Below are 25,245 nucleotides of genomic sequence, written 5' to 3'. Positions count from 1 at the left end.
GAGGCAGAGAGGAGATTCGAGATGGGGCCACAATTTTTATTTTAATTTTTTTTCTTTTTTTTTCTTTTTTTTTTTTTTTTTTTTCTCTGCGTCTTTATATATAATCTATTAAAAAAAAAAAACAAAAAAACAAAAAACAAGAGGTTTCTCTTCTTATAAAAGCACTCGCAAAGGTTCATCGGTTTTATGTGTTCAACTACTTTTTGTGGTATCTGGGTAACGAGCGAGGTGAGAAAAGCACAGAAAAGACATTCCATAGATTGTAACTTTGATAGCTCTTTATAAAACGTGTGGGAGACGAGAAAAAAAAAAATAAAATAATAAAAAATGCACTTTTGGGGGGGGCTTTAAAAAAATAAAATATATATTAAAAATACGCACGCAGCCGCTTGGTCTTCTTGGGAGGCAGAAACGCTTATCGGGGGCAACAGCCACGGGGGGGGTCCTTTATTTTGAGGCTATTTTATGGTTTGCTTTTTCGGGGGGGGGGGGGGAGATCCTCTATTTTGAAGCTATTTGAGACTATTTTATGTTTTGTTTTTTTTTTTATTGGGGTGTTCCTCTGTTTTGAGGCTATTTGAGGTTATTTTATGTTTTTTTTTGTTTTTGTTTTTGTTTTTTTTTGGGGGGAGATCCTCTATTTTGAGGCTATTTTATGGTTGGTTTTTTGTTTTTTGCTTGGAGGGGGAGGTCCTCTATTTTGAGTCTATTTAACGGTTTTGGTTTGAGGGGGGGAGATCCTCTGTTTTGAGGCTATTTTATGTCTTTTTTGGGGGGGGATCCTCTATTTTGAGGCTACGTTTTTTTTGGTTGGTTGGTTGGTTGGTTGGTTGGTTGTTTTTTGGGGGGAGGGAGGAGAGATCCTCTATTTTGAGGCTATTTTATGCTTTTTTTTTTTGGGGGGGGGGGTTAAGATTAGGCAGGTGCTCCCTGAGCTGGTTTGGGTTGGGGGGGAGGGATGTGAGGCAGCCCCGTCCCCCCTGTTTGCCCCCCCCCGGTGCCCCCCATCCCCGCTGATTGCCTTAGGGCCGATTTGCCCCCTCTAAGCCGCTTGCGGCGCCGCCGAGGTGCGAGGGCCGGGGCCGTAATCCCGATTTTTGTGTGCAGATTAGGGCTGGGGCAAACCCCGGTGTCCCCCCCCCAGCCCCGACACGCAGATGGCCACGATTTAAGGGGCCTTCGGGGCAGGGGGGGGGCTGCAGGAACCACAACAGGCTGAAAATGGGGAAACTGAGGCAGGTTCGGGGGTGGTCGAACGGTTTTGGGGCCGTCGCCTCCTCCCCAGGCTCACGCCTGTCCCCACGCAGCCCCAAACCTCCGGACACCCCCATGGGGTCCCCGGGACCCCCGCCCCACTCGGGGGGGGGGGCATCGCCGGCGTTATAAGATTAAGTTTGTGTCATAAGCTTCCTAGTTTTCGAGGCCGCTACGAGCTTTGGGGGTTTAATCCCCCGGGATTAGGTGGCCAAGTCGTCTTTCTTAGCGAGACGCCCTAATGCCACTTAACACCTGGGATCCGCGATATTCATTAGGGATGTCGGGGACAATTAGCAGCAGAAAAAAAAATAAAATTAATAGGGCAGGGTCTATTAAGGCCCCCCCCACGGCCTTCTGAAGCAAAACGGCGGCTTAATCGGGCAAATGCAGCCCCGCTGCCCCCCCCCTCCCACCGCAGGGATTAAGCCCCATATGTGCGTCCCCTGGGGGGCCGGGACCACCAGGGGTGGTGGTGTGGGCACCCCGGCTGCTCAGCCCCCCCCCCCCATGTCCCCCCCCTGTGACAATGCCAGGGGGTGCCAGGCCCCGATGGGGTCATCCTGATAAAAGGGGGGGGTCCCCAGCAGGGTGCATGGGGACACGGGGTGCTGGGGGCTGGCTCTGGCCCCATTGTGGCCTGTAGGGTTTTGGGGGGGGTCCCATGGGGGTGCTGGTGGCATCCACAGAGATCCCTCTGAACAGGTCCTGCATCTGGGGGCCCCCCCCCAAAAAAAAAAAACACAGCCCCCAAGCACAGGGCTACAGGAAGGGGACATGGGGAGTGGGGAAGAGGGGGGCGAGGACGCAGGGGCCGGGGACCCGTCCCCACCGCGCTCGCTCGGGCAGGGAGAGGCGGGGGGCAGCGGGCAGGGCCAGGGGGGGCAGCACCGGGGGGGCCAGGGGGGGCCCTGCGGGCAGCGGGGGGCAGCAGGGGCAGCAGCAGCCGAGGCCGTACAGGGCGTAGGGGTGGCAGTAGCCGATGTTCACCGCCAGCCTGCGAGGGGAAGCAGAGCACGGGGTCAGCCCACAGACCCCCCAAAAACCACCCGGACACCCCCAGACACCCCCTTGACCCCCCCCCCCACCTCTTCCCCAAACCATCCCAGCTCACCTGCGGATGCGCCTGCGCGCCCGCCGGCGGTGGTAGTCGCCCTTGGCGAAGTCGTCCAGGTTGGCGGGGTGGATGGCCCAGAAGTGGCCCTTGCCGTTGTCGCTGCGGCCGGCTTTGACGAAGCACTCGTTGAGGGACAGGTTGTGCCGCACGCTGTTGCGCCAGCTCTTCTCCTGGCACGGGAGGTGCCATCAGCCACCACCACCCCCCCAGGGTACCCCACGCAGCCCCTCGGCGCCCGCCCCGGCCGTCAGTAGGGACCAGAGTGAACGGCGCCTGACTGACACCGAGAGCCAGCCCGGCTGAGCTGCCCGTCACAAAACCATCGCAGAATTTGGGGCTGTTTTTCCAGCAGATGAAGGTCAGGAGAGAGATGAGGTGAGTCCAACCTCCCCCCTGCCTCCCCGTCTCAGCTCTGGTCCGGTGCTTGGCTCCCGATCGCTCCCCCCCTGCCCAAGCACCATGATGGGAGGGGTAAAAAGCCCTGAAAACAGCATTTTTGTCATCTCCCCCCAGCCCTCACCTTGTTCTTGAAGTAGGGGTACTTGTCCATGATCCACTGGTAGATGTCGGACAGCAGCAGCTTCTTCTCCGGGGAGGAGAGGATGGCCGTGGAGATGAGGGCGATGTACGACTGCGCCGGCTTGTCCCCGGGCTCCGCAGGGGGCCGGGGGGCTGGCGGGGGGCTCGTGCTGGAGGCAGGGGGGGCGCAGGGCCCCCCAGGATCCCCTCGTCCCGACAGCAGGTACTCGATGGTGAAGGAGGCCCCGGGCGGGCGCGTTCCCCCCGGTGCCGCGTCCCCCATGGTCCCCGCAGCGCAGCCGGGTGCCCGCGAGGGGAAGGGCTCGCGGGCCGGCCCCGATAATTAGTGCAGATTACAGGGTTTGCTAATTGTGTTTTCACAAACGGGCTGCCTTTGCAAAGCAGCCTGTTTATCTGGCAAAGCCCCGGGTTTAGCGGGATTTGGGCCTTTAAGCCTCATAAATAAAATGATTAATCCGCTGGAGGTGGAGGAATTCAAAGTGGCAGCGAGGTGCCCGCGAGGACGGGGCTAAAGGAGACCCCGCGCCACCCCCTGCCCACACCTGCACCCTGGCAAAGGGGAAACGCACCCAAAAGAGCACCCAAAAGCCCCTATTAGAGCCCAAAACCCCTCATTTGCACCCAAAATCTCCGGCAGGGACCAGAGGAGGCTCCGGCCGCCGGCACAGGGAGCTGTTCGGGGCCAGGAGCAACGCGACAAGCAGACAGCGGAGTTAAATGTAAATCTTTCTTTTTATTTAACAAACACTATAATTTGAACTTTGAAGAATGTGTACTGAGGGAAAGAAAAATAATTTTCTTTTGTTTTTTCTCTTCTCTTTACAAAAAAGAAAAAAACAGGATATAAGAAAAAACATATGTACAGGAAGAGCTGGCCAACTCAAACAGAAAGCAGTAACAGAAGCATGATGTTTCCAAACAGTGGCTTGGCCTGGAAAATTTAAAAGCAATTAAATTAGAATACAAATATTAGAAAAAACTGGACTCTAAAGCTACTGTGAGCCACAGAACTTTATACAGCAAAACTTAATTTTTGAGTTCTACCCAATTTTTTCATTTGGAATCCCCCTTCCCGCCCCTGCCCCCATTTAAACCTGAAAACATATTGCTTTACGCACAAAAAACAAACAAAAAAAAGAGAAGATAAAGAAAAGTCTGCCGTACAAATCAGAGCTTCTCTGTGGGAGCAAGACCGGGAAGAGCAAACGCCACGGACCTGCCCTGGGGGGACCCCCCAGCTCCACAAGGGGCCAGGGGACGGAGGGGACAACGCGGTGCTTCTCTGCAGGGCCCCCCCGTTTGTCCCCCAGCTTCACTTTGGTGGGATACGAGGGGCAGGATGTGGAGATGGAAGCCCCAGAGATGCTGGGTCTATAGGTTGAAGCTTCCTCGAGAGCGTTTAGAGGTCAATTCCTCGCTCCGTCCCTAGATGCCTTCAGGTAAGTCACTAACAAGGACTTAAAACAGTTCTGGGTGGAATTTGATGTTTTTTGTTTTTTTTTTTCTGACCCAGGATGAGTGCTCGGGAAGGCGCCGCCGCGTGGTTCTGCCTCCCCAAGCCCGTCCCCTTCGCTTTCCACCTGTCCCGTGGGCATGCCAAGGGGCAGAGGCGCCGGCCAGCTTCCCTCCAACGCTTGTTCTCATCCCCAGATGAGAAAAGTCAGCAAGGTCTAAAGCAAAACAGACTTCAGAGGCATTAGTGGGAACAGCAGAGCTGCTTACGCAAAGTCAATTACAAAAATTCTCTAAGACAAAAGTCAAAAGGTTACCATTTGGAAACGCAAAAAAAACAACAACAACAACAACTTTTTGCCATCAAGAGCATAGCAGTAGCTTTGGGTCTGGGACCAAAGCCTTGAACAGAGAAGTGGAAAGTCCAGAGGCTGCGAACGCGTGGCCACGGGGCTCCGCGCGCCGTCCCTCGGCTCTGTCCTCGCCGCCCTGCCCAGCAGTGCCAGCGGCGGGCTGCGCACCGGGTGGTGACTGAAAGAAACCTGAATTGGAGATTACCGAGGTAGTTGGCTAGAAACTGAGATTCCCCCACCTGGCATTTTCTCGAAGGCCCACGCATCCCTCGCCCGCCCGCCCCGCGCGCCAGGGGTCCAGCTGTCCTGCAGGGCGCCGCCGCCTCCAGCACCAAAACCTTCTCAGGGAAAAGGGAATGCGCAGCCCTTTGAGTCTTCAAAAACACCAAGTTATTGCACTTCAAAAAATACAACAGGTTTGTGGTTCGAGCCCTCCCCACCCTCCCTCCCCCATGGCTTCTGCTCAACTAAAACGATTCACTACGCACAAATTTCTATGTTACCTTCGGGTCGGGTTAAAAGATTCGAAACGTGTCTCTTTACATGAGGTGCAGAGCTGCTCGAGCTCCTATCTAGAACAGTGCGATTCCAATCAGACGTCTCTTCCCTTTCGCCCCGTGCCCCCCAGCCCCACCCCTAAAAACCCCCCCTCTATGCTCGCTGGGTTATACAAACCTCCCTCGCCCACCCCCCCCAACTCCTCTCCCGTCCCTCCCCCCTTCCCGCCGCCCCCCCTCCCTCCCCAAAACATGTCCAGCAAAACTTGTAGATAACCAGGAATGCTTATTTCAACAAGACAATAAAAATGCACACAGCTTTGGAGATGCACGGGAGTCGGGTGTCCTGGAGGTCTGCAGGTGAACTCCACCGAGCTGAACGGTCCTGGTGCATGGCAGCAGCGAGCCGCGGGTTCTGGCTGCCTTAAGACACTTCCCTTACTTCAGACTCCGGTTTCAGGGTCAGGCTTTGAGTGGGGTAGTTTTCCAACCAAGAAGCAGCTCAATGGTTTTATTTTTTTTTTTTTTCTCTCTCTCGTTTTTAATGGTTAATTTGGAATAGGAAAGTCAAAGGAGATCGGGGAGGGAGGGAGACGAGGTGGGAGAGGACATTCTCCCCCTCCTCCAGTTTAATAAGCACCAGAGTATTCAAGTCTGTCCGTTCTGAGATTCAGAGCTGCTTCCGCAGTCAGCAGGCAGAAACTAAACCTTTCTCGTAAGAGCAGCGTCGTTTTGGTTGGGGTCCGTCATCGTCGTCGTCTTCCTCCTCGTCCTCCTCCTCTTCCTCCTCCGACGAGGAGCTGTCCAGTGTTAAATCCACGACATCGGCAGTGGCCTTGCCGTTCTCACCGTTACCGTTAGGGGTGGGCAGCAGCCCGTTCACATCTGAGGAACCTGAGAGGGGGCAGGGAAGAGAGGACTAATTAAGACCCCTACTAATTAATTCACGTCCAGTTCGGGGGATGCTCTGACCCTCGTGGTTTCTCATGGTTGTGCAGGGTACAAATGGCACATTAGGACAAGGCTCTCGGGCACCAGGTTTGATTTTTTGGGGGGTCCTGTATGGAGCCAGGACCTTGGGATCCCTTTTTTTGACCCCTTCCAACTCGGGACGTTCTGTGTTCCCAGAAGTCACGCAGCTCTTCACAAGCCCCCCGCAAAACTAGAGCTCCCCAATCCATGCACGCTGCCTACAGAAATGCCAAGCCTTTATCTCCAGATGCTCACCTAGAACTAATATTGGACACTGAGGGCTGCAGCTCCGTTCCTTCTCGGCTCTGATGGGACACCAGGAGCCATCCACCAGGTACTCTATTTCATCTGCGTCCTCACATTCGGTCAGTATCTTTGACAGGAGCCTGGACGGGAGAGAAGATGCCATCTATTAACCTTGAGGCCAGCAGCAGCCCTGGCCAGCAGCCTGGAGCTTCACCTTAAATAGCCTTCAATTTAAGAGAAATTGGGCATTAGCAGGAGGCTGCCGAACAGACAGCCCTCGCAGTCAAGAGCTCGTTTTATTTCCCATAAAACGAGTGCAGGTTCTGACAACGCAGACCATCCCAGTCCTTTCTGACAACGCACCTAAGCCATGAACTAACGTTTTAATTACGTGCAATTAGAAGAGCCTTGCCCCTTCACCCAGTTTCCCCAGTCTGTGGTACCCGACCCAGAGCCCTGGCAGGGCTGGTGCCAGGACAGCCCCATCGAGATGTCCACCAGGGCCACAACAGCCCTTTCTGCTAGGAAATAAGGCAGCCAACAAGCAGCACTGCGCTTCCTATTCTTATTTCCCAACGCCACCACAACAATATATGCATCTACACACACAAAAAATAAATCATTCACCTCTGGGAGCATCCCCAGTGCAGGCACCCCGAGGTTCTCGGTCAGACACCGACCAGCACGAGGGGCTCGCTCTGCCTCACTGCAGCTCACACCCCGGGTATTTGATCTTCCCTGGTACCACTGGCCTGTGAGGTTTGCTTGGACCTGCTCTTAAACTGCCCTTCTGCAGGGTTGTTCACCCCTGGGTTGGGGCATTTCCTTCCAGCACTAAGAAACGCTCATAGTAAAAATCTGAGAAGCCCAAGGGAGCTGTTGGTGGCACGCGTTTCTGCCTTCTCCCAGCCCAAGGAGGAGATGTGGTCCCGCAGACAGCCCTGTCCCCTACCAGAGCACCCACCACGGCTGCGATTCCAAGCTAAGCAGGCCCCGAGGATCTCAGACACGAGCAGCCAGCCACCTCCCTAGGAACTACGCCCCTTTTTTAGCTACCAACATCCAGCCGTGACTAGCAGGTTCCCTCCAGCGTACTGCCGGGAAGCTGAAGGTCACCTCTCCATCCAACAGAGCCAGGACCAAAACCCAGCCCTGAGCACCGCAGAGCAGGGGCAGAACAACGTGCTGAGCCTTCAGCAGTGACAACCAACTCCTCTTCCTCCTCCTTGTCCGAGAGGGACAAGCAAGCGTGCTGCTGATCCGCAGAGGTTCTCCACAATCCAACCCCTTGTACTTTCCCCTTCAGCCTCAGCAGCTTTGTTGGGGATCTCAGAAGGAACTGGATTTTCCTGTTGGTGTTGGCCGGAGGACAAAGCAAACAGGTTATCTGTGCCCAGGCTGTTTCGGGCTGCCTAAAAAGCCACAACCGCTGGATGGGATCAGCACCTACGAGCGCAGCGCTGCTGGGAACGCGCCACCCGGGCTGAGCCGCCTGCTCACTGCACTGCCCCGTGCGTCGAGGGAGCTGGAAGCACCCGAGCAACCCCTCCGAGCTCTCCCTGCATCGCAGAGAACCTGCATTAGAGGCCAATTATCCAAGCCACGAGGGCGGAGATCGGTTCCCAGAAGCCGAGAGCCGCACACCTCGCTGCACCTCGGCTCCACCAGCCCGCGGCGCTGCCGGCAGCCGGAGCACCCCCAGGGCTGGCAGCGATCCCGGCCCGTCCCGAGCAGCCTCCCCGCCTTCTGCAGCAGCAAAGCTTCAAGCTGGGGGGTGGGTGGAGGTCACCGCTCGCATTAGTTCCCTTCTTCCTTCCTTTACTCTTGAACAGAAGCCAGGCAATCTATCGAGCTCTCCTCTAGGGACGGCCTCTGGAGCCCACGCTGCCGGGGCCGATGAGCGCTGCAGACAGATTTATTTTTTCCTGGCTTGCCTCATGTGGTGGCTGCTGGCAGCCTGGCTCCTTCTGCAGCCTGTGTACGGGACTCCATCCACCAGGTCTGCAACCAGGAGAAGGAGATCTGCTGGGTTTGGGTAACCCTCTCTGCAAACGGCTGCATATTTGAGCTCTCCAGCGTAAAGACTCCCTCGGACTTTAAAGGATCACCTGCAAAGAGACCCAGCTCTCCTGACTGATGGCGAGACCTTTGTGCTCTTTGGTAAGAAGAGCAAACTCCCGTAGCTCTGGACCAGAGTTAGACACCATTCCCATGCACACAGAAGGCTAGATGACAAGTTGAGTGTCAAGTCCAAAGCAACCTTCCCCAAATTCACATTTGAAGAACTTTTGATGGGGCTCGCATTTCTTGCCTCACCCTTGTCCAAATGCGCTTTGAAATTGACTTGCTCTAACTCCTTCCTGTGCTTTTACAGCCAACCATGCCAGGTTCAGAGTGAGACCGTAGAAAGAGAGCATTCCTAATGCAAATGCTGCATTTGTTCCTCTTTCTTGGGGGGCTACACGTTGCAGGATGTCTGCTATAAAAGCTGGCAAAGATTCCCCCAGCCAAATTTTTCAAGCACACCAAGAATTGCTTGCAAGCTTACGAGCACCTCACACCAAGAGGAGAACAGGAACATGGTTCCTATCACAAATCACCTTATCGGGTGCTCATAAAGTGGGTTTATTCCACGCAGCATGACCTCTGTCAACCAAGGCAGCTAGCTGTGCGGGTTCAGCAGCCTGATGAAAAGAGCGAGGCAGTAAATGCTCGGTTCTTAAAACGCTTTCGTGTAAATCAAGAAGGGCAAACTGACAAGCAAGCCTTGCTCTAACACACCAAGACAACCACGTGGGCACATTATGCAGGAGCAGAAGGCACTTCCAGCTTTGTGTTGAGGCAGACTTCAATCAGATGCAGAGACCAAAAAGCGCGGTGCCACGCCCGGCAGAAAGAAAAGAAAGAGGCTGGGGATAGAAAGGGATGCACTCACCCGTCAATTATTAGCTGGTCGTAGGGCGCTGGTTTGTCACACACAGGACACATCCATGTGGGCTTTTTCTCGTTCATCTGAAGGTAGAAGACGGCATCAAAGCACTGCAGATGTGCGCAGGTCTCTGCCCGGCACGGCACAGACAGCCTCATCTTCACTAGCTGTTGGAGCAAAGAGCAGAAGATCAGGGACAAACCCCACCCAGGCCACCACCAGACAGCTCCTCCTCAGAGCCTGAGACACCAGGGAAGGTCTGACAGCTCACAAAACAGGTCTGGCAGTAGAATAGGATTTCTTGACAAAAAAAAACAGAGTAAGATGTCTTGCAGGGACTTACCGGACAGATGAGAGAGACACGAACCCCTGTAGTGGCTATTTCACTGTCCGGGTCCAAGCGTAGCTTCTCTTTTACTGCAGTAAGAGTAGAGGGCACAACATTTAACAGATGCAAGCTTAAACCTGGCAACAACGCGTCAAGAAGCTCACCGACAGCCCCTGGCTGCCTACAAGTCATTTCCACCGCGGATGACAAGCTCTGCCTGTCAGAGCCAGGGAATGCAGGGGACAGAAAGTTCTTGTACCAGCCAGGCCAGGCTCGTGCAGCCTTCAGAGCTCAGTAGAGCACTGCCTGTGCTGCCTGGCTAGCCAAAAACCTTGGGCACGATGTAGTGCAGGCCAGCTGTCTGCTAGGAAGCTCACGTTTTCTTACAGTCCCCAGCCCCTGACTTGACTCCCTTCCCAACGAGCCAAGTGGCACGGGCTGCCCCTCATCCAGGGAGACCAAGCGAAGGAGATTTAGGGTGGATTTAGGTCCATCCCTTGGGATGAGGGCAACCAGGTGCACACCGACCACAAGTTACTGTTAAGGCTCTTTGAGCAACTCTGCTACCTCTCATGTGAAGCTGCAGGCTGGGCAGCTGGAGCACAGAAGGAAACCACACTGCTGGGCAGCTTTTTCATGTTAGTATCATAACGAGGGAGTCTATTGGGAGTTAATTTTGTCATTATTTGCCCTCAGAGAGCCTGCAACACCCACGTACCTGGGCCTCCTGCTGTTTGGGCAGTTGTTCTGGCAGAGAGCGAAAGAGTGGACAGAGCTCTAGCACGCAGCAACAGCCTCCCAGGAAGAAGTCAGTTTAGACTTGCCTGCTCATTAGCACAAGCGGGATGGATTTTATTCCCTTCCGAGATCAGTGGCAATAGGGAAGGGTTAACTGCATGCCCCTGCTCCCTGCAATTCTGAGAAAGCCCCCCCAGAAGTGAGCAAGCACGGGATAGAGTCAAATTGACAGGAAATCGGGATTTCTCCATCCAATAAACAAGCCTCCTCCTAGTGCTACTGGGCTGGAACTCTTCAGTTTACATGCTGGCCAGCTCATCTCTTCCAGCAAACTCTTGCACAAGGAACCACAGAAAGACCTAGATGTACCGGGGGAGGCAGCTCAAAGAGCAAGGCAGCCATGCAAAAAGCAGCGATCCTGCATCTGCTGGGAAAGAGTCAGACATCAGGGAAGGAGGGAGAGCCCTGCCCCTGCTGCCACGTACTGAAAGGGAAAAAGGAAAACCCAGAGGGGCTGCAGGGAAATCAAAAAGAGCAAGTATGCAGCTCCCACAGGGGAAGGTCCTGCCTCAAGGTGCAGAATCAAACCAAAGTGAAACGACCCCACGACTCCTAAAGAAGAGCTGCTGCTGTTGAAAAGGCCGAGGACACTTGCATCACCCTATTTCTTTGGAGCAAGTCAAGCATTTATTTTGACCTTTGCAGATCATAACAAGATATCTGCAGACAATGAGGCTGCATGCAGTTTTGCAACACGCAGCTCTAATTAGAGTGAATTCCCAGATGTGAAATTCTCACACGTCTACAAGGTTTGGTGTTGCTTTCTTCACATTAGGAGGATTTTCATCCGAGTTTAATTTTCACAAAGGTTTTTTTTTTTTGCTAAGAGCACGTTCTGTGCATGAATTAGGATGCGTGGAAAGGAAAAATGGGCGTTTTCCAGGACCTCCTGATTAGAATCAAGCTGTCTTAAACTGCTTTTGGATCCGCAGCCATGCATACAAGCATCTGTTTGCAGACAACGTTCCTACTAAAGTCAACAGAAGCATATGCAAAGGAAGATGAGTCAGCCCCGAGATGCAACCCAAGTCAAAGGGGAGCTTTAGTAAGTACTGAGGGATATTGCAAGGAGCTGAAAGGGGAATCGTTTGCAGTCCAGGCCAGAGCTCTAAAAGCAAAGTTTACAAGCTTTTTGTGCTTGTTGGTTTCAGATGTCCAAACAACTTCCATGCAGTAACAGGCCAAACGAAGTGAAGCGAAACGAAATAATGCTCCTATTTGGTTAAACTGAAGGTCGCCAAGTGCAGCTCATCTCTGCCCCTACACCCAGCCAAAGCTGTTAGTTATCCAGCTCAGTTGAACCGGAGGTTTGTTACCAAGTGGAAAAGGCAAAAAAAAGCTGCTTTCAGAACCTCTGCCTGCCACCTTCAGTTCAGGAAGCCACCGTGCAAATGCTTGCTTTGAAGGGAACAGAACACGTTGCTGGGCCTGCTTTCAAGAAGAGCACAGTGTCCAGGAGGAGAGGATCCTCCGCATTTTAAGACAACTCAGAACCAGCACCTGCTCGTTCGTTTGAGGTTCTGATGAACACAACCAGTGTTCTGAGAACAGGGGATATTTAACAAGTGGAAATTTGTGTTTCTCACGTCAATAGGTAAGTGCTGGCTGTCAGTGGGCTAATATGGTCAAGACGAACACCATCTGCTGTGGTCTACAGACGTAAAAGCGTGCGTGTGCTACAGGACTGCTGCACTTACACACGTGAAGATCAGAAGGATCAGAAGTTTGGCTAGAGCAGCAATAAGCCCCATGAGGTAGATTAGCCATCTGAAGACCTGACATGCCTGAAATCATCTCCCCTGTGACCTACGAGCTATCTCCAAGATTACGCTGCTTACACCTGGTAAGAGTTGTCCATGATCTAAAAAGCATGTTTTAAAGACCATTATGATCCACAATGTTAGTTCTCTGATGCAGAACTAAATACCAAGAATGGTCTCTCCACTAACATTAAATAACTGGAAGTCTTCCAGACTCTCTGGAGCTGCAAGCAAGTCCGATTCTGCCTCCAAAAGGTAATTTCCCCTCACATTTCCATAACGTTTTTTATTTGCCTCATACCATGATGATTTACCTGAGTGGTCTAGGATAAACATCTCTCGGGATCATCTCTTCTCTGAAGCTGGCAACGCATTTGAAAGTTCTGTTGGTGAAATCCCACTGCCAGCCCCTAGGATTCAGGGGGTGGGGTGGGCAGCAGGACATTTTCACCAGGATCCCTTGCTCCAGAAAGCTCCTTTGGATATAGTGCGGGTCAAGGCCGAGGTGCTGTGGCAATGTTCATCAGCTCATAATTATTCAGATGAAGGCATGAAGCCATTCGCATCAGAATGACACCGGCCCTCAGCGGCACTCATCACGATATAACCTGGAGACAAAGCCTAAATCCAACTACGTGATGCAGAGCTTCTGCAGAGCCGTGAGAGACACACGCTGCTGAAATGCTGCACTTGCACACGGGTTTGGGGCAATTTCATACGACTAACAAACATCTTAGCAAGCCTGTTCAAACAAAAAGTGTTTTTATACAACTGGAGGAAAGCAATCGCACAGAACCAGGCAGCTGTTCCCGAAACGTTTCTAGCAGCCTGGCTGTTAGGAATGCTGCAGTGTCAGGGGCATGCAGTGAGCCTCCCCTAGGCACCTCTCGGGCAGACATACTCACCAAGTGCTTTGCAGAGCTCGGGATGTTTGATTCCGATGGTTTTCAACCTCTGCAGCAGCTCTGCCGAGGTCATCTGCCGCACTAGGTACAGCCCCACGGAATAGCTCTAAGGAGGAAGGAAAAGAATGAGGAGAGGAGGAAGGGGAAGGATGAGCAGGGCTCCTCTCCTGCACGTGCTGGTGCAGTTCTGTGCAGCTCCCTTCGGCACGTACCTTCCCGTAGTTCCCCCAGGTGACAGTGATGCGGTTGGTGGCTGCAGACAGGTACATGAGGTGGGTGAGGTTGATGGGACGACAGGGCCTCTTCGGTTCCACTCCGGGTTTGTTTGATGGATAGTAGCCCTAAGGCAGAAAGATTTTTTTTTTTAAAATGCTGAAGATGCTGCTGTTGGGGAACATTTATCCAACAACTTAGCTGAATTCTAACCCATCCGCAGTTTTCAAGGAAAGGGGCAGAAGGGAGCTGAGCAGCCTGACCCAGCACAAAGCGAAAAGGATCAAGTCTTTTTGCAAGGACAGTTTATGAACACGGATAACCCCTCAGAAGATTAACCTTGAACTAAGTCATGCCTTTTTATAATCTGCCTTCATCAGAATAAAGAAATACTTCCACCAGTCCTTCCAAAGCTGCAGTGCCGCCCGTCCCCAACTTACCGGCACCGAGCAGTAGCTGTGGTTCACTTTCACCGCGATGTTCGGGGGGTACTGGTCCTCCTGGGGAGCACTGGTGTCTGTGTAACAGATTCTGCAAAGAAACGACACCCCGCTTAGCATCCCCACGCTGCTCGCCGCTTCAAAGCTCTACATGCCAACCAGCAGCCAACCTTTACCACACCAACCCATGCTCCCTCGTCTGGCCAAAGCCAAGCCAATTCCACTCTGCTCTCCAGGTTTTCATGCAGCCTTGAGATTTGGGTGGACAAATCCGACACCCTGCTGTTTTCTACCGCAGCACTAACTCAAGTGGTACATGTAAGGAGAGGTTAGAAAGTAGAGTTTAAGACACTTGCACGTAAACAAGCAATTTACTGTAGGTTATCTTTACAGCTATGAAAACCACACTGAAGGTTGTTCTCTTTGGGTAATGCATTCCCCTCCTCCCCCCCGCTGCACTTCACGGTAAGTTAACCCCATGCTCAGACATACCTTAGTACAACCTGAACCGATTTCACACCGGGTTGCAACTCCCTAGTAAATTAAGGAAGAAACAGAAACTTATGTGAAGACAAAACAAAATCAGCCATCACCTTCATCAGACTCAAGAGTTTGCTAATTTTAAGAAACAAATCTTCAAAGAATTACTTCCCACAATTTAATTTATTCAATTCTCTCTGCAGATATCAGCAGCCCTGTAAATATTGTTTCCTAATGCACCATCCTACAGCCTTCCCCTGGGCTTTCAAAACTGTAAAACTGTTTGAAGAGAGGTACCCATTTGCCTGGCGTTCTCTTGTTTGTAAGCATTTATAAAAACTAGGTTTTAAGGTCAGGTGTATCTGACTGCGCCTTCCAGACTTTGTTTAATAATTCAATTAAAGCTGTTCATGCAAACCAAGGAATCTGTGTATTATGGCACCAGCAGAACAATTTATCACTGCTAACTTCACTGGTAATGTTTATAACAGTATTTCAACTGGTATCAGGAAAACTACAGATCACAGAACGAGGGGATTTTATTAGGTGGCTCTATACACAGGTACCAAACACACTCTGCACAGGATTCAAGGCACTAGGTGCGAAACCAGAATTAGCCTCGATTTCCTTCTGAAAGCCTTTCACATTCCAGTTCAGTGTTTTGGCATAATTTTTGTTTCATTTTGGGGTGGAGGGGATGGAACCCAAGCTCAGCTGACAGTCAGGAGCTGATGTGACAGTTTCAGATGTGCGTGGAAAGCACCTGGATGCTACCAGAGGCAGGGGAAGATCCTCACGCTGCACGATCACTCCAGACAGGGAACGACACTCATCGAAACCCCTGCTGAGAAACTGCTGTACTGAAGATGTTCCTGATGGTGGAAGTTTTCTCACAAACCCAAATACACGTAGAACAGAGCATTAAGAATCAGCTACAGTATGTGCAGTCTTTTATCACCCTTAAAGCTTTCTGTGGGTATCGTTTCCTCTCTGTTATGTCTTTACACAGCTTCCCCTGCACTGCTTCTGTTGACTTTCTCCAACAGCAATCAACACTGGAGAGTCAAGAAACACCACCTTCCTCTGAGTTTATACCAGCACGATTTTACTGGGAAAAGAAGTACTTGAAGATGCTTTTATTTAAAGTATTTAAAGGTGACATATAATGCCTGGTTGTGGAGGACCTTTTCTGCATTGTTGGCCTCTCGTGGCGGCAAGGACCAAAGCAGGTCAGCAAAGGAGCAAGCCTTACTGCCTGCACTGACGTGTCTCACACGTTTCATTGTTTAAATCAAAAGTCGGTTCGTGACAGAGGTCAGGCTAAATCCTAATCGGTGCAAGATGTTTGCCTATGCAGTTACTATAGCACCCTGTGCAAAACAGAAGCCTTCTTTCAGATGCAAACAGCATTACACGGCGAGCTTTTGAACTTTTGATGCGAAGGAAAAATCTGCAAATATTCACAACACGAGCTTAGCAGAGAATTCGGGTCATCAACAATTTCATACTTTTTTTTTTTTCCCTGCTCAAATACACTGTTCAAATCGGACACTAGAGGAACAGAAATGAAACTCAGGGTCTTAAGACGGGAAGTGTTGTACCCCCACACCCCACAAAAGCTATTTGCTTTACATTGGATGTGGCCGGTCTGCTGATATCCTCAAGTGTTTCCACGCAGGGACCACGAGCTCCCACAGAGAGGGAACACTCAGGAATTTAGACAGCCTCCATTTCTCCAACTATTACCACGCGGTGAGAAGTACCTGGAATTTCTGATCAACTCCACTTGTCTCGGGGTCAATGCAAAAATGCACGGACTTTCCTGGAGCTTCTCGTTGTTCTGTGGGACTGAAGAGGGAAAAAAAAAATGTATATCAAATTGGCAATAACTAGCTCTTACACTGCTAAGCACGAGGTGGTTTGTTTTTTTTAAATGTTCTGAGCTCTGTTTATGTCTAAGTCCTGTCTGCCTCCATACAGCTGCACAAGAGCTCCTATCACCATACGTTCTCGTAACAAGATAATAAACCAAGTTTTGGTAAATGTGCCGCTGATTATAGCAGTGCTCGTTTGGTTTTTGGCCTGTTTTTCGGGTTAGCACACTGATAGCACACGGTGGATTTGGTCTTTTTTTTTTTTCAATCCTTTCTCTCCTCAAATAATCAACAAGCCAACACGCATACGTTCATACGAGAACAAATGTCATGAAAGCATGAAACTGTGAGGCTGATTCTGGAAAGGAAAGAAAGAAAGAAAGAAAAAAAAAGGGATCAACTGGGAATAAAAGAAAAACACAAGAAACAAAGAGACAGAACACTGTTCACAAACACCTGGAGTTGAGGGCGTGTTTTATAGGATGTTAGAGCAGAAATGCTCAGCTGAGAACCCAGCACTAATTGGTCTTTTATCCATACATAATTCAAAACCAAACGCATTTAGTGTGATTAACGTTGAGCTTCAGATGTGGAAAACCTGAGACTTCCACTTAGTACCTTTTATCGAGTTCTAGCAGAGCACATTTGATTATCAGAGCGTGTTTCCAGCTAAAATCAGGTCCTGGAGCTGCTGAAAGTCCCAAGATAAACATGAAGAACAGGAAGTGACAGAACAGTTTTTTCCTTTTTAATCAAGAATAGTGGATTTTAAAGTCACTGGCTAGTTTACTCAAAGCCAATATACCAGAATTTAGGATGTAGGAAAATGTGCTTCTCTGTGAGCAAAAACGAGACGAAGGCAGGATAAAACCTCTGCAGCTCTAAGATCTTGAAAGACGCAGTGACAACCCGATTCACTGACTACATATACTTCCCTTTGATAATTCAGCTTTAAAACTACAAAAGGAGAATTCATAAATAATAAAAAAGTCCTTGTGGACTTTTAATTGAATTTCAGTTTCCATCTAAGTGCCTCTTGACCAGAACAACCAGCCAGAAGCGAAGCGTTTCCCAAGGACTGCAGCACTGGGCACTTTCTAACAACAAGAACCAAAGTTGTTTTTTTTTTTAATATAATTGCTTCAATAGCTGCCTGTAGGCAGGCTGCCCTGCTGATTGTTGAGCTACACAAAACCAAGGCAAACCTGGGGATGCAAAACAAAAAGAAATTCATGTCGTTTTGCATCTGTATCAGCTCACCTGGCAAATGCTCCCCTGCTCTCTGAGCAGGGCACTGCCTGCAGAGCTAACCGGGACCCTCAGGGGATGCCCCCAGCACCACAACCAGACCCTGCGAGGGATCCAGGAGCCTCCGCTCACGTCTCCATGGCAGCTTTCCAGCACCCCCTGAATTTCCAAGCGGGCCATTCGCTCATCCTATTGCACACCAGGCAGCAGCAGCAGCAAGTACTGCTCCGGGGCTGCGCCTTCCTTTACTCAACCACCAAAAAATCACCTCTACCAACACTGGGGTACGATGGCAAGCTGGCACAGCTGGCTATAGGCTGACCACAAGTCTAAAAACAACCATTTTCCCATGTTTTTTCCCTGCAGCTACTCAGTAAAAGCTCCTTGTGCTTGCAGCATGAGAAGTCAGATCAATGCGTGCTGCCCCGATGCGGAAGACCCCAGAGGCACTTCTCCACCACCCCCATGGGCACCTGCTGTGGGCTCGGACAAAACACCCCAATTTTAGAAAAAAAAAGCTGGAGGGAAGACAAAAAAATAAAATCAGCAGCGATCAGGACTGGATGTTTGAGGAAAGTGCAGGAGAACATCCCCAAAAGATGGGGGGAAAAGCTTCTGCAAGACAGAGCTGAGCAATGAGCTTGTTTTCCTTCAACACCTTCATTCTGGAAAATCAGCTCCACCTCCCCTAGGTACGCTTTTCGGGTACCCAATCCGCTCTTCACATCTTTGATGAGCAGCCAGAACAATATTTACACGTTAGGCTTTTGAAGCTAAAGGGAACAGCTCTGTCTTTGCTCCAGGACGGATGTCTCGGCACCACAACTCAGCTCCTGGACCTGCACGAGCTCAGTTAAACAGCTGATGATAGCAGGACATCGATTTATTTATTTATTTATTTATTTATTTTAAGACTGAGCTTGATCAGCAAGCTTCAGAACGAGAAAAGACATCTAAACCCAAAAGGCCCTGGGGAACCATCTTCAAAACCGTAGCCCGATGTAACTGCAGAGGGCTCCTGTTCCAAGGAGCCAACCTAACCTGCAGCTCCTGCTCCAGCCACCCAAAACAGGGACTGCATTGACGGCAGGGCTTTGAGGTTCCCCTGCTCCCAGGTTTTCCTTCTCTCTCTAATAACGACCACGTTCCTCGCCGTTACACTTACTGACCAACCTCGCTCAAGGCGTTACATGCTCCCAGCACAGATTATACTGCCAACACCGTGGCTGGATCCCTCGAGACGTCAGAGATGTGCTGCTGCCAGGTTTCTGTGGGGCCGAGCTCGTTGCACACCCCTCTTCTCACCCCTACACCCCCAAAGCAGTCCATGCAGGGCGCAGTCCCACACATTTTTCCCTCCCTGGCTACGGGAACTGCTCTGACTGAACCGAAGGGCACTCGGCTTCGTGCAGGGGCTACGTTGCCACTGCTTCACCCACAGAGGTGCCAGAGGGTGAGCACACTCCGCAGGCACTGCAGGACACGGCAACGCTCTGCTCGTTAGCTGCTAAGGCAGGAAAGGTAATTAGCGTTCGCTCCCTCTAAAAAGGTGTCCGATCAATCTTAATTTTAAGCTTTACCTACCCGAGAGAATTGTGATGATTTACCTAAATTAAAAGGACTCTTTCGTGTTGACATCCCCAGACCGAACCAGAAAGCTGTCTGCGTGCAGGTAGCTCGGATGCTAAACTCCAAGTGGCTGGCGTGGTGTGTGCAGCCCCCAAATACGAGGGAGTAGCTGCTTCACGACGAGCCTAATCTGCTTGCTTTTAGCTGAAGCCACCTTTGTCTACAAGGACAAGGGTAATCCGACCCTTCTTCAGGGAATCGGCTTGCCTGCAGACCGAATGAGGCATTGCCCACCTCACCTTCCATCTCAAGGAGGCGAGAGAGCCTTTAATTAACAAATGTGCTTCCCATCGACGTCAGGAACATAAATCAGGCTTCCTCTATTCCAGCCAGGGCTCCGTGCTTAACCCCCTCGTCTGTAGCCCAGGGAAAGGCGCTGCCCAAGCAGCAGCGAGGTGTTTTTAACCAGAGCAGTCTCTTTTGGGTACTTCCACGTTACAAATCTCTGATTTACGCTTGGTGTGGACACAGCAGGCAAACCACTCGGTTCTCCTCGGATCCATTTATTTCCCCTCCTGCCCCATCCAGCCCACGTGGGGCTGTGCTACCTGGCGGCGTTAGAAGTGGTTCCAGAAGCCCGTCGCGCCCAGGAGCTCAGTGCCACATCTAAATACTCCCAGCTGTACAGAGCAACAAACGCACCTCTATTTCCTGGAGTGTGGGCAGGAGGAATTACAGCTGCGGCCCACCAGGCTGAGAAAATCATGTGGAAGACATCTAGGGGTGATCAACAGCTGACCGGGACGACAACTGAGCATCTGCTCAATGCCCAGCTCCTCGGCACCCATCCCCAGGCAGAAAACTCTCCCATCAAAGGGAAAATTAACCAAATATGCTTCAGGGAGCACGCCGACCCAGGGGAGGCATCAGCTAACATAGAGGCGAGATATTAAATTTAATGAGACCTCGGATCTGATACAGAACATCTCACGTCAGCTTCTAATAAGATCTATTAATCACCGCGAGTAAATCCCCGCTCCTATCTCCGGGTGTTTCCACATTTTAGAATTGCTTTTCTTCAAAATATTCCACTTGCATTTCTGACTAATAAATGCCTTCTCACACTTAGGGCTGAATTAGCCCATACCCCAAGCAGCATTTAAAGGCGTATCTCAGTTTTACAGTGGCTGCCTCCTTCTGACTGTTCAAACGGTCACAGCCGTAACACACCAAACCTTCAAATGAAGACCAAAATCAGGATGACTTTGTCTCCAGAAAGCTAACCGAAACACAAAACTAACAAACTTGCTTGTTTCAGGGCTAGTAACAGAGCCAGGTGTAATAAGGGAAAGTCACACACACAAAGGATAATAAGCATATGGCAGAAATTATCAGGCAACTTAAAAAGGAGGTAAATGAGCCTAAGGGATAACAAACTAGCTTTGAGGCAGAAGAGAATAAAAAAAAGAGTCTGATGAAAAAGCAGGAAGATGGAATTAAGGAATTGTAAAGTGTAGGCACACGGAACAGAAGGCCATTTCCTGAGAACTGAATTCCCTTGATTTAAAAAAAAAAATAAAAGACAGGTTTAAGCATTTGAGCTGTGGTCTCACAAGGTGCGCACACCCCCATTATCTGTATACCTGGGTAACCCCAGGCAGCCACCTCACACCTCCATTTCCATCACTGCAGCCCTCTGTGCACCTGCACGATCCTATCTTCATGTTGTTGGCTTTTTTTTTTTTTTTTTTGGAAGCGTTTCAGAAGGTTTTTCAGCCAAGGAAGACCAGCTCCCCGAGCTCCTGCGCTTCCCAGCGAGGCCTGATGTTACCACGTCCACCGAGGCACTGAGGCTAAGCAGGCTACGATGCCAATTCTCCTCTGTACGTGCTGTCCTCACTACAAAAACCTCACACACAACCTCTGGGACAACACTCTTCATTTCTCAGAGTTAAAATAATTAAAAAAAAAAAAAAAAAGATTCCTGGCCCCAAGGTGGGAGAAAGCCCTTCTTGCAGTTTCCCAGTTGCTCCTCAGGACGCACAGCATCACGCACTAAGCACTATCACAGCCAAAAAAAAAGAGTCAGAAAAACTTTGAAGCGCGTACCACCCCCCTCTCATCCCTAGGAGGCTTTGGGTCAGGACTGTTCAGCACTAAAAATCAGCATTAGTGGGGAAAATGCCAGCGTGCTCGCTTAGCCCAGGTGCCACAGCAGCACAAGAGTTCTTCCATCAGTGCGACGTTACAGAGGGCGGGCAGGTAAGGAGTCACAGAGAAATTCTGCAGCTCTGCCCACCAGGGATAAGCAAGCTGCAGCCAAACAAGGCAGGCTTTCAAAGCACCTCTCAAAGCGACCACGTTCTTCTTCTAAGGCAGAAAGAAAAAAAGGAAATATTCTTCTGTGAGCTTAAAGCACGAGGGAAGGAGGAAGGAGGGAGGGTGAGGGACGCCCACCACGGGTCGGATCCATCTCCTCCCGTCACACGACTTCAGAGAGCCTTGAAAACACTGCCACCTCTTTGACACTGAAACCTATTTCGGTTTTCTCTCTCCGAGACCAAGCGTGGCAGAAACAGACGGGTGTACGGAGAACTCACCTAAGCCTGGAAACACCCGGGGAACTCACCTAGCTCTGTGGGCTTCAGCAGCTCATCCAGGGTGGTGTAGAAGGGCAGCTTCACCAGGCGAACCTCGGGCTTCACGACTTTGGGTGGCAACCTGCCCAGTCCGTTAAGGTATTTCCCGTAGAGCGCGGGATAGTCAATATTGGGAGTGGAGATAGAAGTCCTAGCCACGGTGCTGCCCCGCTCGTACGCCGAATGGATGGAGAGAGCCTCGGGGGACCGGTGCTGCTGCGGCTGGGGCTGGGCGGCTTCGGAGCTCTTCTTGGCGTAGCGAGTCTCGTAGAGTTCCTTGATTTTCTTGAAAACCTCGGGGCTGCAGTCAAACTGGACCAATTGCAATGCTCTGGTGACTAGTTCATGCTTAAGTCCGCTTTTACTCCTGCCAACGAAACCCAGCAACATCTGAAGATCTGAGACGCGGAAACTCATCACCATGTTCTGGGGGATAAAAAATTAGAAACGTTGGTACAGCGATACACAAAGGCAAAAGGTCCGCTCTCTACAACCTGGAATCCAAAATGCTAAAAATCCCTTCGAAGAAAGGCGCCCAACCCCGTCAGCCACCCGATCAGCGTGCCGGTTATTAGGCACCTGTCTGAGCACAGCAGAAATCATCAGTGAAATCCCAACGGGCTCACCCACACCGGAGAAATGCCATAAATGCTGCCTGAATTACTGCTCCACGCACCAGGGACCCCAGGGGAGCAGCACGCGGTAACTCCTCCACCCTGCTCAAAGCCTCCAAACGTCCCAGGCATCTTTGGGGAAGGGAGCTAGGTTAAAACCTGTATCTACAACTCATTATTGCGAGGAAAAGGAAGAAAAGGATGATGAACTGAAAACCAGCTGACGTTACGGTGACCTGGGGCTGCCAACCTTTGAGCAGAGAATCACCCACGTGCCGTTCGGATGGGCAAAACCCCTCAAACTCGTCCTGTACCCGCAGGACTTTGAAGAAAAGGTACCTAGCTGAGGCTACCCGGAGATATTAGGAGGCTGTTGAGGAGAGGAGCGTGTTCCCATGAGAACGGCGCCTCTGGATTCCAGGCGGGGGCTTTGCCAAGCACTCCCCCACGCTCCCAGCCAGCAGCTGCTGCGCTGGTTATTATGGCTTTTGGTGTTTTGATAAGCACTAAAACCAGCTCCACCTTCACCAGTTTGCTCTCCTGCTGCTGGGGAATCTCAGGCGGCCTCTGGCTGTAAGGCTCAAGCTGCCCTGAAATTATACCTGATAGGAACCCGGATTTATTCCCTCAACACCCTGCCCAGCATGTGGAAAATGCAAGAATTCAAGACGCGGCCCCAGCAAGGAGCAGAGACGCAGCAGGTCTCTTCTCTCCGCTCTTTTTTAACGCATAATCACCCCCAAAAAAATCATAACTCTGTGGAAGTCAATGGCAGTCCTGGGATTTCCTGGAATGAAAGACGTGGATGATTTATTTAGCTAAAGAAAGCCGCAAATGAATCCAGAAACATCGAACATTCGCTTTCAGGTGTGTGGGAACTATGCTACAGAGATAATGCCTGTGAAGTGTCCCAAAATACCTTTAATAAAAGGAAAAAAAAAGGGAGATAGCTTTAAAGATGAGAGAAAGGCTGTGTAATTGGGGGAACGACAAGATTCAAGAGCTCCGGATCCACGTCACAGCCTCGCTGGGTGCCACCTGCGCGCCCCTGCCCAAATTCCTGTGCCTCAGCCTTCTCTGAGTACAGAGAAGGGAGAGCATTGCCCTCACTGAAGCTCCTGAAAACAAAAACAAAAGCAGCAAGGCTGTGCAGCACTCAGGCAGCAGGGGAGGCAGAGAACAGCGGACGGGTTCTTGTGCTTGCTGCTCCGACACCACCGGTCACTCAGGACTTTTGGTGCATAAAGCGAAGTTTGAACCACCAGACTTTTCTGGTTTACATTCAGAAGGGTTTATGGTCCAGGCTGGATTCGAGCAGGGACAGCAGAAGTTTTACAGAAAGCAAACATCTCATCGAGGCTCGGATCTGCGTAACAGTCCGAGGGGTGCTTGGAGGGATCCCGTTAAGGACAGAAATCCCTTCAGGTTATCGCCAGCTCCTCCCTTTGAGGCAGCTTCGTGTGCGAGCAGCGTGGAGCCGCGCTCAAACACCTGCTAAGGAGGCGCCAGCTGAGATCCTGGAAGCACACCTCCCTCCAGAGGAGAGCTGGGCTCCCAAAAACCACGGCAGAGGCCGCACAGGAGGCAGAGGGGAGCCCGCAGCACCGCTTACGACAGGCTCTGCACCTCTTGCTGCGGCCAAGCAGCCCCACGGCGCTTGTTAGCTGCTCCCACGGGGGCTAAAAGCATCCCAGCTCATCCCCGGGGACAGCACAGCCCCTGCCAGAGAGGAGGGGGGGCAGAAAACCAGGACCCAGGAAGGGGGCCAAGCCCCCTGGGTGAAGGGCTTTGCCCTGCAGGGTTATTGCCCCCAGCCCTCCCCCAGGAACAGGGGGGAACAGGGGTTTTGCCCCACAAGCTTTTCACCCCCAGCTCCCCCTTAAGAGCAGGGGCTTCACCCCACAAGGTCTCACCCTAAGTACCCCCCCCAAAAAAAACAGAGGCTACATCCCACGAGCTTTTCGCCCCCCCCCCCCCAGCAGCAGGGCCTTCACCCCACAACGCTTCTCCCCCCAGACCCCCCCAGGTGCAGGGTTTTTCCCCCCAAGCCCCCCCCCAGCAGCAGGGGCTTCCACCCACGAGCTTTTTACCCCAAAACTCCCCCAGGACCACGGCTTTTACCCCCAGCCCCCTTGGGAGCACGAGGCCCTCCCCCTCCCCCCTTTTTACCCCCCCCCTCAAACCGTTCCCTCCCCCACCCCCCCTCACACCGCCCCTGCCCCCCGGGGCCGTTCCGCCGTTACCGGGCAGGAGCCACCCGCGCTCCTCAGCCCCTGACTGTGTGTGTGTGTGGGGGGGGGGGGTGAAGCTCAGAGCCCCCACCCCCGGGCAGCGCCTCAGGGCTCAACCCGGGGCCTCCAACCCCACACCGGGACCCCCGGGGAAGGGAACGAGGTGGAAGGCGCGGGGGGGGGGGGGGGGGGGGAGGCCCGAGGGTGCCGCCCCCTCCTCTCAGCAACGCCACCGCGCCGCCAACCGCGGTCTCTCCGGGTCGGGAAGAGCCTCGGCTGCTCCCCCAGCCCCGCTTCGGGGGGGTTGAGGCCCGGTGCTGGGGGCCGGGGGGGCGCCGCCGCCGCCGCTCACTCACTTTCGCCTCCACCAGCTCCGCCGCCATCTTGGCCTCCAGCGTCCACCGCGCCGGGAGCCGCCGCCGGGTCACGTGACGGCCTGGGGTGGGGGGGGGGGGAGGAGGAGGAGAGGGGCGGGGCTTCGGCGAAGCGCGCGCCGCCCAATCGGCGCGCGCGCGCGCGCCCTTCTCCCCGCCGGCCGCTGCCCCCTCTGCGCAGGCGCAGTCGGGTCCGCCCCGCCCGGCAACGCCTGCTCGGGTTGGCTTAAAGGGGCAGCGCCCCCTGAATTATTTTTTTTTTGGGGTGGGGGGCGGGGAGGATTTCTCCCTTGGTGGGGGAGGTTTTTGGGGTTTGTGGAGACAGCAGAAGCTGTGCTGCAACCCCCCGTCCGCAGGGCTCGCGGTGTCTTGTTGGAATAAGGAGGCTGCTGGCCAGGGATGCTGTGGGGAG

General features: G+C 52.2%; 1 protein-coding gene across 3 annotated transcripts; it reads right to left on the bottom strand.

Annotated features, from left to right (window-relative positions):
• Window positions 1–3,636: 3,636 nt before the first annotated feature.
• Window positions 3,637–24,887, bottom strand: PIAS4 (protein inhibitor of activated STAT 4). Of its 3 annotated transcripts, none has more exons than XR_014319128.1 (12): window positions 24,816–24,887; window positions 21,605–22,040; window positions 16,048–16,132; window positions 14,297–14,338; window positions 13,805–13,895; window positions 13,364–13,492; window positions 13,152–13,257; window positions 9,704–9,777; window positions 9,367–9,527; window positions 6,441–6,571; window positions 5,530–6,107; window positions 3,637–5,090 (listed from the first exon to the last, which is right to left on the bottom strand). XR_014319128.1 is itself a non-coding variant. In XM_082780294.1 (11 exons), exons 1-11 carry the CDS (start codon window positions 24,840–24,842, stop codon window positions 5,902–5,904), a joined length of 1,488 nt encoding a protein of 495 aa, XP_082636420.1. In that variant the 5' UTR covers window positions 24,843–24,887; the 3' UTR covers window positions 5,470–5,901. The 3 variants fall into 3 exon arrangements, 1 of the variants encoding a protein (XP_082636420.1); XR_014319129.1 differs by lacking the exon at window positions 3,637–5,090 and adding an exon at window positions 5,220–5,288; XM_082780294.1 differs by lacking the exon at window positions 3,637–5,090 and having other exon boundaries at window positions 5,470–6,107.
• Window positions 24,888–25,245: the final 358 nt, after the last annotated feature.

The sequence above is a fragment of the Aythya marila genome, assembly GCF_965140915.1.
Source record: "Aythya marila genome assembly, chromosome: 27".
Lineage (NCBI taxonomy): Eukaryota > Metazoa > Chordata > Aves > Anseriformes > Anatidae > Aythya > Aythya marila.
Note: the sequence above shows the minus strand (reverse complement) of the source record. Positions and strands in the feature narration are given on the sequence as shown.

Coding starts and splice junctions, on each gene's coding strand:
- PIAS4 (XM_082780294.1), bottom strand. CDS start 24,842: ATGGCGGCGGAGCTGGTGGAGGCGAAA. Junction 13,258..13,363: donor CCTGGGGGAACTACGGGAAG/GTACGTGCCGAA, acceptor CTTCCTCCTTAG/AGCTATTCCGTGGGGCTGTA. Junction 9,778..13,151: donor CGAGCTCTGCAAAGCACTTG/GTGAGTATGTCT, acceptor CTCTTACTGCAG/TAAAAGAGAAGCTACGCTTG.